Below are 14,226 nucleotides of genomic sequence, written 5' to 3' on the forward strand. Positions count from 1 at the left end.
ATCGTTGATCGCAAATAATTCTTGATCAGTTTAAGTTAGCAAAAACTTCGCATGTAGCGACGCTTACCGCAATAGTCAAAAATATGCGAATCATGATGACGATATTCGGGACTGAATAATCTAGCTGATATTTATTTATAAAATTCAAGAGCTCAACAGGTTTTGGAAATTCGAAGGCTTCTGATGAAACTGTGACAAACCGTTAAGCCTCTTTCGCTCCAGCAGAAATTTGTTTTTATCAATGTCGCTAGGAGTACTATCGAGATTGATTTCGACCTGAGGATTTAATAGCTGGGAAGGCGGCTAAAATTCATATCTATCTGCTACATTATGAAGTTGCTCGAATCGGGTGATTATTTCTTGAACAATCCTGTCCAAGGTAGAATAAATTTCCCTTCGTAGCTCTTCTTTGTGTGTAAGTACAGAGTAGTCACTTTTCTCACCAGGCATCTTTTTCTTATGGCCAATACGTTTTTTGAGGTTCTGTACTGATTCTCAGATCTGAGCACACGCTTTCGGCAAAGGTAATGCTGGCTTCAGCGATGTCCTCTCGATTACTACTTAAAAATGTCTCTAATGTTTTTAGTTTGAGTGAGCAGTCTCGAATAGACAATCCTTGTTTTTGAAGGTAGAATTGCGCATCATTAATTTCAGTTAATACAGGAGCCCAAAATCAGAGATAGGCTAGGCATGGGCTAGGTAAGAAAATTAAAAGACTGAACAGCAACCAATAATCCACCTGCTTCAGATCTAGTCGATGAATTTTCATCTCTGCTAGTTAATGTCTCCAGAGTTTGAGCAGGCAATGAATAGTGACTTCTAGAATATGTTTTTGGACACCGTAGTTTTGACCTTTCATGACCGCAGCATTATCATAGCCTTGACCCCTGAAGTCCATTATGTCTAATCCATCCGGACGCAGTTTCTCTAGAATCATCTCAGCGATTCCAGCAGCATGCTTGTCCTTTGTGTCGATGAAGTCAATAAAAGACTCACGAACCTGCACCCCGTCATTATCCATGACAACGTACCGTAAAATTTGGGAAGTTTGATTCAGCTTTAAGATGTCAGGTGTACTGTCAAAAATAATAGAGAAATATTTGGCTTGTTTTACTTGCTGTAAGATTTGTTTTTTAGCGTGATCCCCCAATTCTGTAATAAATTCATTTTGTATTTGTGGAGACATGTATGTATTCGGTCTGGAACAAAGGTTAGTTCGAAGCACATGCTCCCTCAAGAGTGGATCGTACTTTGATAGTAAATTTACTAACTCTCCAGGTTTTCGTCTCTTGTATAATCAAATCTTGGGCCTTGTTGTCCATATTGTTTCCTACTCTCAGGCGAACTTCAAGTTCCCTTCAAGCAAGCGATGACTGAATGTGAGCTCTGCTGGTCTCATGTTTTTCTATTTTCGGGGATAACCTCCACCACTCATTGAATCCATCTTTGGATTTAAATGAAGATGATGAAATCTTAACAAACGTGGCCCCTTTACATTTAAGGAGGGAGAGGGCGGTACTTACGGCCTACGAGCGCTATAAAAGGGGCGACTCTAGGCTACCCACCACAATCTTAGTGCAACAGTGGAGAGAGAGGAACCGCATAAAAATGCGATCGTTCCTCCACATTGCGGCCAATTTGTCAAAATCAGCTGGGCTCTCCACTGATTGAATTCCTATTAGAAGAATTAATACTTGCACTCCGTGGAGTAGAATGCCGGCCTCACAAATAAACATGTACCTTATAGGGCAAGAGGGAGCCACCAAGAGGCGATTAACACCTACCATACTCCAAAACTTGGCATCAGCTACACTAAAGTCCTACCCATCAGATGCCATTTTCTGCTACACCGATGGGTCGGTAATGAGGGACCCCGATAGATCTGGGTATGGGGCCCTTATAGACTACACAGACTGGACAGAACCAGAGATGCCGATTTCTCTGTCTGAGCTTAAAAGGGTTTTGAGGCGCCAGCCAGACTAGTCAGTCTTGAGCACTGTTCATCATTTTGTTTACGTTACAGTATTAGAATTAACTAGTTAGTTAAAAAAAAATCGTAGAAAACAAAGGTTAGCTTATTTTAAAAAATTGACATTACAATATAATTATTTCCAAAATTAAACTATTAAGAATCATAAAGAAATGAATAAACTAAGACAATTGTTTAAAGCTAGAGTTTAGAAATATATTTGTAAACTCAATATCTAGATTAAACCAATGGACTAAACAATGAAGAAAAAAAAGGTTGGCCTATCTTCTTCTTCTTTATATTACAGAGCATCGATCAGTGTAGTAACAACATGTACCGTGTGTCCGAAATAAATGTAGTAAATTAGATTCAAACTGTTCCATAGCTTACATTGTATGAAACAAAATAGCGACATGACTAGTTTATAAATCGTTAGTTCATGATTAAAATACCATAGTTTATGTTTGTTCGTGTCCATACAATTAGTCATTTTTACTGAAATGCTCAGGGAAATAGGAAATTAATACACGCTGGGGGAATTTAGGTGCCCCTCTCCACTTGGTGCCCTGTGCGGCCCGCACCACCCGCACATTGGTAGCTATGCCACTGGATAGAGGTCTATACAAGCTCTATAATTGGATAGGTCTATACAATCTCTATAGATAGAGAGGCCTATAAAAAGGCTCTAAAGATAGAGATACAAGCTTCCCTGGTGCTATTAGAGCATGGAATGGATTGCCTGAGCCAGCCAGGAAAACCAGTGACTTGACAGAATTTGAATCATTGGCTAACATGCATGACTAGATGCATGACGCGTAGAGCGTAGCCGATAGAGGCTAGGACTACTAGCTCCATAGATAGAGGCATATACTAGCTCCATAGAGAGGCCTGTGGCGATTACTGTTTTTTTTTTTGTATATCTAATTTGTGAAGATTATATATTTATGATTGCGTTTACAATACAATGCTTGTAATGCTTCCTTTGTGTAGGCCTATATATAATGGCACAAACCGAATGCCGGAGAAATGTAAAATGACTGAAATACACCGAAGAAACTTCAGTAGGCCTACTTCTTTTTCTTTCTTTTAATGAACCTACTATTTTACTTGAATTTAAATTACCGGTATTGATATTTTTTTATTTTCTATAAATTCAGAAATATATCCCCCTCTTATTTTGTAGCCTACTTTTTTTTGTATTAAAAAAATGAATTAGTATCGCTGATCGGGAGAAGTACGATTCTGAATAGTGATGAATAGTGAGTTCACATAACTGAAAAACTACTCATCGTTCGCAGGCAGAACAAAATCTTTCAAAATGGTGTAGGCCACTGTAGGCCTATATAGATATTGTACTTGGTCTATAGGGCATATAGGCCTAATGTAAAGGTCATCTGTTTCTGTGGCCTACGGTTAACAAGGGTGTCATGTGGCCAGCACAACGACCAACCGCCTTTCCGTTTCCCCAACTAAAGTCACGTACCCATTAGAGCTGGGTGGACTCAGAGGCGCCCAAAGATATCGAAATTAAAAACTCCAGTTTTCATAAAGATTCGAACCCGGCGGGACTCAGCCACCGCGCCTCCATATATTGTACTTGTTGGAAAGAAAAATGTGACCTGCTAAGTTGAGAAGCTCTTAGCCTCACTCTTAGGCATATATTATAGCTCCTCCTTCGTGATCGAAGATGAGCACATTTATCATATCCTATGGATATAGGCATATAGGCCAAACAATAGCTCCTTTCTAATTGTGGGAGTGTAGGCTATATATTTTATCTCTCAATAGAACAATCGGACAACAAAAACACACTACATATAGAAGCTTCACTGAGGTGGTACAAACGTGAAGCTAAGGGCTGAAAAAAGAATGATGCAGACATATTACACACACATTTGTGTTAACAGCATGAAGCTACATATTACGGTATCTACATTATTTCGTTATTTATTAAATTCAACATTTTCCTTATTAAAAATTTGGTTCCTAGTGCTAGCTTTATATATAGGCCATATCCAGGTTTAGGCATCATTGTCTCAGAGGTGAGCAAGAGGCGCAAACTTCGGCCGGCGAAATATTATAGTCTCATAGGCCTAATTATATTTATTTTATTATCCATGAGAAAATGTGTCTTACAAATTGTGCCTATAACTATGACCATATCTCCTTATCATATCTTTCATAAGCCAGCTGTGTAGTAGTTTCTACTTTTTTTGTTTCTCTAAAGTATGGTAGGCCTATGTATTATCTTATACCAAACGTTAAAACTAGACCGAAATATTTAGGTCTATAATTTGATCTACGGTCGTCTCTTATACATTGAAGACCTCTGGCCTTCGTGGCGTAGATATATAAGTCCAAAACAAAAGGTCTTGGGGGGGGGGTAATTATAATAATCATTGAACTTGTCTTGTGTCTACCGCCATATTACGACACGCAGAAAAATATGAGGATTAATTACATGACTGATCCAAACTAATTGATACAACTACACTTAATATAAGCATACGCTTTGTTTTTGTTTTTTTATCATTATTTTTATTTTGCTTGTTATTCCATGTGGACGGGAGTGTCTCTCCAAAATAGGGCTCCCCAGCCACAGGAAGTGTGCCCTGAGATGAACCATAGTCATTCTATGACTGAAGGAGGCCAATATATATTCCATGTGCTGAGACAAATTAATATTAAAAAATCTCATTCTATTCATTCTCATATCATTTGTGAGCTAGTATATTGGAAAGTAAGCATTTCCTTTCGAGACAGATCTAAAATTGCTGTAACATGTTTTTAGGGGAATAGACGCTATTAGTTTTGTGTGTTTTGTCTGTCCGTCCATCCGTCCGTCCCGTTTAGATCTCGTTAACTAGAAAAGATAGTGAAAATCCGACATCATGATATTTAACATCGTTCAAAGTTCTGATGCAACGGCTACTTTTTTCTTTTCTGAAAGCGAAAATTTCAATTTAAAAATGGATCAACCTTCTTTATCCATTCTTCTCTGTCATTTGCCTTTAAATGAATTTCATTCTGAAAATATTGAAACCTGCCTTTTTTACCTGCCTGGGTGGACCACTTCGGGGGCCGATTTTGAATTTGTTAAATTTGTAATAGATCTAGACTAAAAATGATAAATCTGTGCGATTAGACACATTTTTACCAATTGAATTTGTTAAGCGCAATTTCATGCTTTTAGCTTTCTCAATGCGCTATGATCCTATCACTAATTGTCTGGGCAAGTTGAAAAGGGGTAGGAGGGGAGAAAGAAGGGGGTATATGGGTGCTCGCTTTTAAAATTTAAAAATGTATTTAAAAAAAAAGAACTATCTGAATTGGATCTTGTTTCGAGGGCTAAGGTCTCCTCATCCTCCTCAAGCCAATACGATAACCACTGTGCCAGGGAGCTGCATATGAAAAAAGGTTTTAGGCCTATAGTTATTTAAAACTTTTCTTTCTAAAACAATAAATTATACCACCTTATTAGTCATGTAAAATTTCTTTCCCTTGTTTGAGATACCAAACAAATTAATTAATTGGCCAATTTTTTAAAATTGATTCTTGAGTTGGCATATAAAAGAAATAATTGTGCAAAATCTTATTATATAGCTTGATCCGAGATTAGGTGTAGGCGAAATAATGTACAAAGTCATAAACTTTTACCAGACAGAGTAAGTTGATGCAAGTTTTGTAAAAATGTGTTTTATTCTTGTTTGTTTACAGGCTTAATTCTCCCATTTGCCGTCGACGAAAACAAATACGACGATTGAACTTAAATTTATATCTTTTACCTTGGATTTAGGATACGGTAACTCAGATATTTTCAGGATCGAAACCGTAGAGGTTAAATTTACCAAAAGCGATTTTTTATTTCGCAATTTCGACCCAACATGTTTGTTTTTTAAAGTTTAAACACCTATAGGCGCTACTTGCGTTTAGGGTTACCATTATAATAGTTACCAGACACTTACAAGCCCCCCCCCCCCCAAAAAAAAAGGACAAAAAGGAGGCTCTTAATTCCAGACACCTCAGGATACCGAATCTCTTAATTGCACTTTCTGGTCGCTTCAGACGGATGACAGCTTTCTCAAAACCTAATGAAATACTCAGAAAATCACAAAGATAGAGGCACATTTCTTATTCCATACGCTAGAGCAAATTCGTACTAGTGCTCCTTCTTCCCTAGTGCCTTGGAATGGGTTGCCTAAATCAGCCAGGAAAGTCATTGATTAACATGCATGACTAGATTGACACATGAAATGGGTAAATGTCTTTTTTTTTTGAAGTAACCTATCTGTAATTTATAAGATAAGAAGATCTAACAGTAATCTTAACTGTCCGTCCATATCCAGTGTTGAAGGTAACTGTGAAGGGACACAATCATTACACTAAATATATTATTGCTTTGGCTTTAAAAGTATATTGCATTATGATTTTTTTATTTCAATCAAAGATAGCATTGAGCACCGAAATTACATTTATCCCAATCTTATAATTTATAGGAATTAACAAATAATAAAAAAAAAAATCGCCCGATAAGGGACTTGAACCCTTGACCCTCAGATTAAAAGTCTGATGCTCTACCGACTGAGCTAACCGGGCATACCACTGGTAGTTACTTAACACAATAAAATTAATAAACCCTTTCATTAAAAACCATTTTTAAATAATAAGTACTTCATAACTGTTTTTTAAAAATTACATTATTTTCTAAATCTATATGAAAATCAAGTTGAAACCATTTCAATTTAGATCTAAATATTTTAAAATAGATCTTCACTCTATATTACGTCTTGATAAGATCTACTAATACTAACTAGATCTAGATCACGAATCTATATTTATTTTCACCGTCTCGCCAGCCCTGGTCATTTGTGGTGGAGACTCAAATAGTCTAGACAAAATTCTAGATCTACTTCCGTATTGCTCCAAATATAAACAAAATTTACTTGCATAGCAACTGTAAGTTATTATAAAGTTACTTAGACGACTTAGTGACAGTCACAGTGTAGTCTTAATTGTAATAACTATATACTCATACTCATAGTATCATACTCATAGTAAAGTAAAGTACTAGTTACTAGATCTACATGATTACATGGGCATGACAAATGACTTGAAATGTCATTGACATGGACATGGTGTCATCATGGTGGTGGATTATCGATTATTGTGCGTATAATGATAATCCGTATATATTATAATATAATCTATATGGCATGGATTATAATTATCTACTAGATATATATATATAACTTAATAAACTATTGGATCTGCTATAATCGTAACAAATCATAAACGTATCAATACTATCATCATCATGCCAAATGACATAATTTAATTATCTTCTGATCAGGCAGCTACTGTTCTATTCACTATCTCTACAGGAACCGACCAAAAAACTATTTAAACTAGATCTAGAACTAGATTAGATGTAGAGTATTAAATTATTTAATTATACAATTATATCATTATAATTAGATCTAGATCTATATCAGTATATCATGATTACCTCATACTTTATTAAAATACTACTAAACTACTTATAGTATATAGGGTCTACTGTCAACTACTGTAACTGTAGACACATTTTAGTCATAAAATAGACAAAGATCATCTAAATCTAATCAGGTTCATTTTGAAAATTAATTGTTTGATATTCCATTTTTTATTTGATATAGATGTACATCTATACTGTCTAGATACTTATATAAATAGCTTAACTTATATATTTACGTTCTAGTAGAACAATAAACATTTTAAAAAGACAAAACCTACTTTATTACATCATATTTTATAACAAGTAGTAGTGTAGATGTTAATTTTAAGGGCTACAAAATTTGATATTGAAAAATAAGAACATCTGTGACTTTTAATTTTGGGCAAGGGTGCTAGCAGAAGTTGTGTCATAATGACAGGTGCTTTTGTGTATAGTATAAGACCCATAAGGATATTAATTGACCACAAGTTGATGTTGTAGTACCATATATGTAACATCCAAAGGTGCCAAGGCCATTTATTGTTACATTTCAAATAGGAGACCTTATTCTTAACAAAGCTCTTTTCATTTTTTTATCTGGTATAGTTTGTATATTTATAAAAAGCTGTAAAAATACCAACATTAGGTCACAAAAATGAGTGAGTTGAGGAAATTACTGTAAGATATTTTTATCTTTGATTGGAGACTACTTCTTCTTCTTTCTCATTTTTCATGTTGGAGGGTTAAAATTCAGATCAGTAATCCTATATCTGAGATGAACTGCACAGTGGTTTTCAGATCAGTCTATTCTCTGTATAGTTTTTCTCTACAGGAGGGTTTCAGGGCCAGAGTCTGTTCAGGCCTGTTGATAGAGTGTGCAGCTTTGAAAGGGAAGTTTCACTAGTCCCGAGTTTTAGCTTTTAGAACATATATGTTATCTCATTCTGTTGTGTCCAGTTCTGAGGCAAAAAATTATGCTTTGGTCATATCTTTATCATGTGTTTTTTTTCTTGTAACTGGGATGTGAGCTGGTCCAATTCTAATTTATCTATTTATTTATTTATTTATCTCTATCATTTTCTTCATTTCTTCTGGGTAGAGATGAATTTTCATTTGTTTTATCATTCTTCCATTTTTGGCCAGTATGTCTGTTTTTTTAATTGCCTTCGATGTCAAAGTGTGGTGGGATCTAATGAACAGTTTCCTTGCTTTTGGTGTTAAGGTTTACATGAACTGTCCTGAGTTGCTTTAAATATAGGAAGTATCAGAATTTTTCAGACTTTGAAGGACTGTTTGGCATCAGTCAGTAAGACAATTTGGTTGTTTGGTTTCATGGGTAGTTTATTAGTGTGGTAGGGTTAGTTCAAGTGCTCTATGGTTGTCAGAGAGGTTGCCAGTTTCAATTGACATTTCTGCCTTTCTTCATTGTGCCATTTGATTAGTATGCCAGCTCCTCTTTTTGTGTTGGATGTTTTCGAGGATTTGTCTGTGTGAACTCTGACCTATTGGTTGTTGGGGTAATGGGTTTTGAGAAAACAGTTCACTAATTCCTTGAGCGCTGTTAGGTTGTGCTCAGACTTGGTGAAATCTTTTACATTTTGACATTCAAAATGCTCTGTGTTATAAAGAAGCTGGCAATCATTTTGAATTTAAACATTAAAGAGAAGTAAAACATACATGTAGCCGTTTGTACTCAAATGTAGTGAAATGTTTGTTTTGTAAGATGTTTTACATGATGTTTTGGATGTTCCTTCAGAGTTGAAGATAATCTACTTTCTAGTTCAAACCTCCTGCAGGATAAAGGGGGATTGCAGTGGGATGAAAGACCTGTGATACAAAATCAATGTGACCAAATTATTTAGTTATTATTATAGGAAAAAAGAAACTAAATTGTAAATTAAGTTGATGTTGGGGCCAAACCATCTCTCGTTTTTCATGTTCTTTTATGATATTTTACTACTTTTAAAGAATTATTGATGCTAGTCTTTTATACTTTAATCTTTGTGCAGGTAGTAGGAAGTAGACTAGTATGAAAATTTGCTACTGGCACATTGACACACATTTATTGAGTGAAACTTCTACTATCTCAGAATTTCCACTTTGTCAAGCCACAGAAGATTCACTAACAAATTGAAGGATGTGAGCTACAAGGAGTGGAGGTAAAAAAAACTGCATCCAATCGTGTAAAAAAAAAATATAATATATAGATATTCTTTTGCAGACAATTGTTTAACAGCAACAATGAAATATGAACATATCCCAGAATGCATGGCATGTGAAAAGTCCTGCTAAAATTAAACCTAGTAGTTGCTGATTTAGAATCATAAATTGAATTTGAAAATGTGAGCTTAAAGCTCTTTTATTTCAAATCGTCAAACCATGTCTTTAAAGATTGAGACTCTTAACATTAACAAAGAGAAAGAGAACAATGATTTTATAATCCCTCTAATACTCAAGGCCATTGAACAACATTTAGATGCAAATGAATTAAAGGCTCTACTTCGAGGCTGTTTAAAGATCACTTTAGTTACATGGAAAGATGAATATTCCTTGGATTTATTGCACTACTGCATTTTACATAACAACATTGTAGCACTTTTGGTTTTATTAAATCAGGGTTGTTTTAAACCACCTTACAGCCCTGCTGCATGGCCTTATTTACATTTAGTTGCATGTCTTGGTTATGCATCCTTAATATCTACTATTATTCAGGAAATTAACTTTCAGAATGAAGCATGTATGTTAGACTGGGGTGTTCACAAAGTGTACATCCTGCCAAAGACAAATGCTGTCACTTCAGTATTAATAGAAAATTTCAAAGATCAGAAGTTTACACCTGTGGACATTGCTGCTATCTTTCAACATCTCAATTGTGTTGAACTTTTGCTAGATTTCTGGCAGATTCAGAGATCTAACTCTAACATCAATGTTGTACACAATACTAGAAACTCATCAGGCTACTTAGCTTTGGCGTGTAAAGTTAATTCACCAAGTGCTTTACAGTTGTTGTTGACAAAATACACTGAGAAAAAGGAAGCATTAGAATGTGCTATAAGAATGTTATCATTTGATTGTGTTGATATTATCTTAAGACAGATGGATGGACAGGCAGTTAAAAAGGCCTTTCAAGGAATGAATCTATTTCATGTTACATTCACATACAGCTGTTGTCTTACTGATCAGCAGTATGAAGCTATGGTAGAGACGACTAAAGTTCTCATCAAACACAATCAAAATGTCAATAGTATGCAGCCCTCAAGGACATTCCCTTTATACAGCATTCTCAGTCATTCCTTAGCAGGAATCAGAATGGAAGAATGCTCTCATTTTCTTATTGACATTGTCCGCATACTGCTGAAAGCTAGGGCTGATCCTAACATTGATGAAATTAGGATGGAAGAAGAATCAAAGGATTCAGAAGAGAGCACAGCATTTGGGAGACAACCATATTCTTCTGCAGTCAACTGTTTGCTAAGTAACATACCTGTGTTGAAAAGGAATGAATCATTCACTCAAATAGCAGTGAAATCTGTAGACCAGTATTCTTATTACTGCATTAAGTTACTTCTAAAACATGGTGCAGACTTACTTCACACTGGCAAGTTTTTTTCATTTTCCAGTAATGAGGGTTCACTCACAGATGAATATCACCATGGAACTAGCTTACATTTAATGATGTCAACAAGGCCAGTAGGCCAACTCTCATTTTCTGTTTTGAGGCTTCTCTTGCATTCAGGTATTAATGCTGATGCCTGTGGAGCATGGAGTATGCCCTTCTATGTTGAGGCAATTAAATATGCACTAAATATTCTTCCACTGTCATTGTGGTCCCAATCAATAACACATCCTCATAGCATGACACCTTTTTCAGATGAAGATTTAAAGTGTTTTATTTATATTTCAAAGTTTATGTCTCAGAGTTCACTAGTTGGAGCTTACAAAGAATTCTTAGATGCTGTGGAGTTTTTTAGAGCTTTGGCTAAAGAAAATAATACATTAGAAATAACAGAGAGATTTTATTTTGAAAACAATCAGATGCTATTACAAATTATTAAGCAATATGACAAAGTCACAAAAGAACCATGGACCTTGCAACACTGTTGTTCCAATATAATTTGGCAACACTGCAAGAGAAAAAAGAAATCTGTGTTAGCTTTACCAATACCTGCACCTTTGAAAGTTGCTGTTATGTTTTCCCACAAAAAACAAGATTTGGTAGATGAAAAAGTAGTGCACTGATTATTAATATTTATAACATTCATTACGATTAGAAACATATAATTTTTATTGACATAGTTAGACAAAAAAACTGTATGTCATTTGTTTTCCTATGCAACATGTTTGTTTGTTTTCAAAATAATTTATGTTTCAGATGTTCCTTCAGAGTTGAAGATATTCTACTTCATATGCATTTAAAAAAAAAATTGTACTGTTAAATTAAAACATTTCTACACTTTTATTATCATGGAAGAGGCAATAGATAAAAACATATAGATCTTTTCATAAGCATGAAGTATGGTTTTCCCAGAAAAGTTTCTATACTCTAGTTTTTATCTCAAAAATGTTCAAAATCTGTCAGAACTCTGTGACAGTCTTACAATAATTTCTCCTTTGACAAGTCTGTTGAGTAAATCAAAGTCTTGCACAGCCACATTTATCTTTATGTTCCATGACACAAATCTGTAACTCATTAGAACTGAATATACTCAAGCATACCATTCAGTTTCATTCCAATCTTGTTATATTAAACAATGATTCAAACTTAGGCACTTTTTATTCAGCAGCCATATATTCTTCTCCACTGCCACCATAACAATTTCTTCTTCTTTTTAATTTTTCTGTCATTAATTTGTTGCTAACACATTAAAACATGTGCTAATAAAAAACAAAAAGGCAGTTAAGCATTTTTTCAAGAGTATTCTTTTGTATAGGATGAAACATATCACAGTTTATCTGAGTTTCTTTTTATATACTATATTATTTTTTATTTACATCTTTTGATAGATCTAAGATAGATCTATGAGCTTAACCAAGCATTTAAAAATGATTGAAATAAATGATCTGTTCTGTTTTTTTTTGTTGTAACATATTAAATCTGTTTGCTATATTATTTGTTTATTTTTTTTTATGCTAGAGAAACCTGTTCATATAACAGTATATTGAAAAACAAATTTTTCTTTATTATAATGTAATTTTAGTTTAAATAAAAAGGGGTCTTTTAAAAAATATTTTTGCTTTTAACAGAAGACTTCTTTTCATAAGACCTGATTATTTTAATCATTGATCATTTTGGAGAAATCCATCTACATGTTCTATATTAGTACAGGACAGAGTTGATCATACAAGCAGCTTGTGGACTTGAACTAACATTGATGTTCACCTTCGCCTATGTCTTAGTCTGTTGGACCATTGGAGCACCACACAAGATCTGTTGACCATTTTTCTCCATCCCTCTCTGTCTTTTGCCTTGACTATCTCTTTCAATGACAGAGCTGTCCATTCTTTGATATTGTCTTCCAATTGCTGTCTTCCTTTCCCTGGTAGTGTTCCCTGCAGAAGGGTCTTTTCAAACCCTGATGACATGATCATACAGTTTAATTTAAGTTTATGTTTTTTGACAGTGGTCAGCAGTTCATCATAGGGTCTAATTGCCATTGTACTTCTGTTTCAAATTTCCTCATTTGTGGTGCTGTCTTTGTTGGTGATACCTAGGATCCTTCTATATTTTTACAATGCTTTGCAATCTGAGGATATTTTTTCAGAATAGGGTAACCATTGTTTATTGTCAAACTGGTTATTGCATTTCTACATTATAACTGTTTCTTATAGAAACACAGATCAAAAAAGTTATTTTTTGTTTAGAATTTTAAAAAATGTTTTCATTTAAATAAAGATAATAAAGGACTAATGTTGGGTTGTCATGACTACTGTACTGTTAAATGCACATGAATATTGGTAGATAATATTCAGATTGTTTGTGCTGTGGGTGAAACATATAACTAAAAAAATGTGTTCCTTTTGTAAATTGTAATGAGCACATGTAATGCATGGTGAATGAAAAATAAAATAATAAACTATTAATAACTTAGTTATATTTATTATCTTTTTTAAATATGTTGTAAATTCTAATTGAATTAGAAAAAAATATATGCAGCCCCAGATAGCAATAATGTTTTCAATGGCCCTCTGGTGGAAAAATGTGTTCATCCCTGATTTAGTAAATTATAAAACGGCATGAATAATGATAGCAATAATGCATAAACCATAAAAAAAAATCACAACCTAATAAAATACTCAAAATGACATGCAGATAAAGGCACATTTCTTACTCCATATGCAAGGACAAATCTGTATGAGTGCTCTATGTTCCTAGTACCATTAGAGCATGGAACAAGTTTCCTGAAACATGCTTAAAAATTTATGAGTTAGCAGAGTTTAAGCCTCTAATTAACATGCATCTACCACATGGATGCGCAGAGGACATAATTATACTTTTTGAAGAAACATCTGTATAATTTATATGAAGATATTTTCCAAAACTTTTATTTTAGATTTTTTTTTCTATAGATTTTTTTAAACAATAATCTAATGTTTTTTTTTTTTTTTTTTTTTTTTGGGGGGGGGGGGGGGGTATTTTTCTTCCTAATGTGGTGGGTTTGGCACAGAATTGAATAAATGATAAAGACTAGGTGTAGGCCAATTGGCATGAAGGAGTAGACGCGAAAACAAGCTTCAGCAAAGGGTGCCAGCAGAAAGGGACAGTGGCCACATTCATTCTTCATTA

General features: G+C 34.4%; 1 protein-coding gene and 1 non-coding gene across 3 annotated transcripts; one reads left to right on the forward strand and one right to left on the reverse strand.

The window, feature by feature from the left end:
* Nucleotides 1–6,492: 6,492 nt before the first annotated feature.
* On the reverse strand, nt 6,493–6,565 carry Trnak-uuu (transfer RNA lysine (anticodon UUU)). The gene has a single exon. It is a non-coding gene; the product is annotated as a tRNA-Lys (tRNA).
* A 240-nt stretch (nt 6,566–6,805) lies between these two features.
* On the forward strand, nt 6,806–13,529 carry LOC106052664 (uncharacterized). 2 transcript variants are annotated; one of them, XM_013208091.2, is made up of 2 exons: nt 6,806–6,925; nt 9,452–13,529. In XM_013208091.2, exon 2 carries the CDS (start codon nt 9,822–9,824, stop codon nt 11,679–11,681), a length of 1,860 nt encoding a protein of 619 aa, XP_013063545.2. In that variant the 5' UTR covers nt 6,806–6,925; nt 9,452–9,821; the 3' UTR covers nt 11,682–13,529. The 2 variants fall into 2 exon arrangements, with proteins under 2 accessions (XP_013063545.2, XP_055889855.1); XM_056033880.1 differs by having other exon boundaries at nt 6,832–6,929; nt 9,456–13,529.
* Nucleotides 13,530–14,226: the final 697 nt, after the last annotated feature.

This window comes from Biomphalaria glabrata, chromosome 6 (assembly GCF_947242115.1).
Source record: "Biomphalaria glabrata chromosome 6, xgBioGlab47.1, whole genome shotgun sequence".
Classification (NCBI taxonomy): domain Eukaryota; kingdom Metazoa; phylum Mollusca; class Gastropoda; family Planorbidae; genus Biomphalaria; species Biomphalaria glabrata.

Coding starts and splice junctions, on each gene's coding strand:
- LOC106052664 (XM_013208091.2), top strand. CDS start 9,822: ATGTCTTTAAAGATTGAGACTCTTAACATTAACAAAGAGAAAGAGAAC.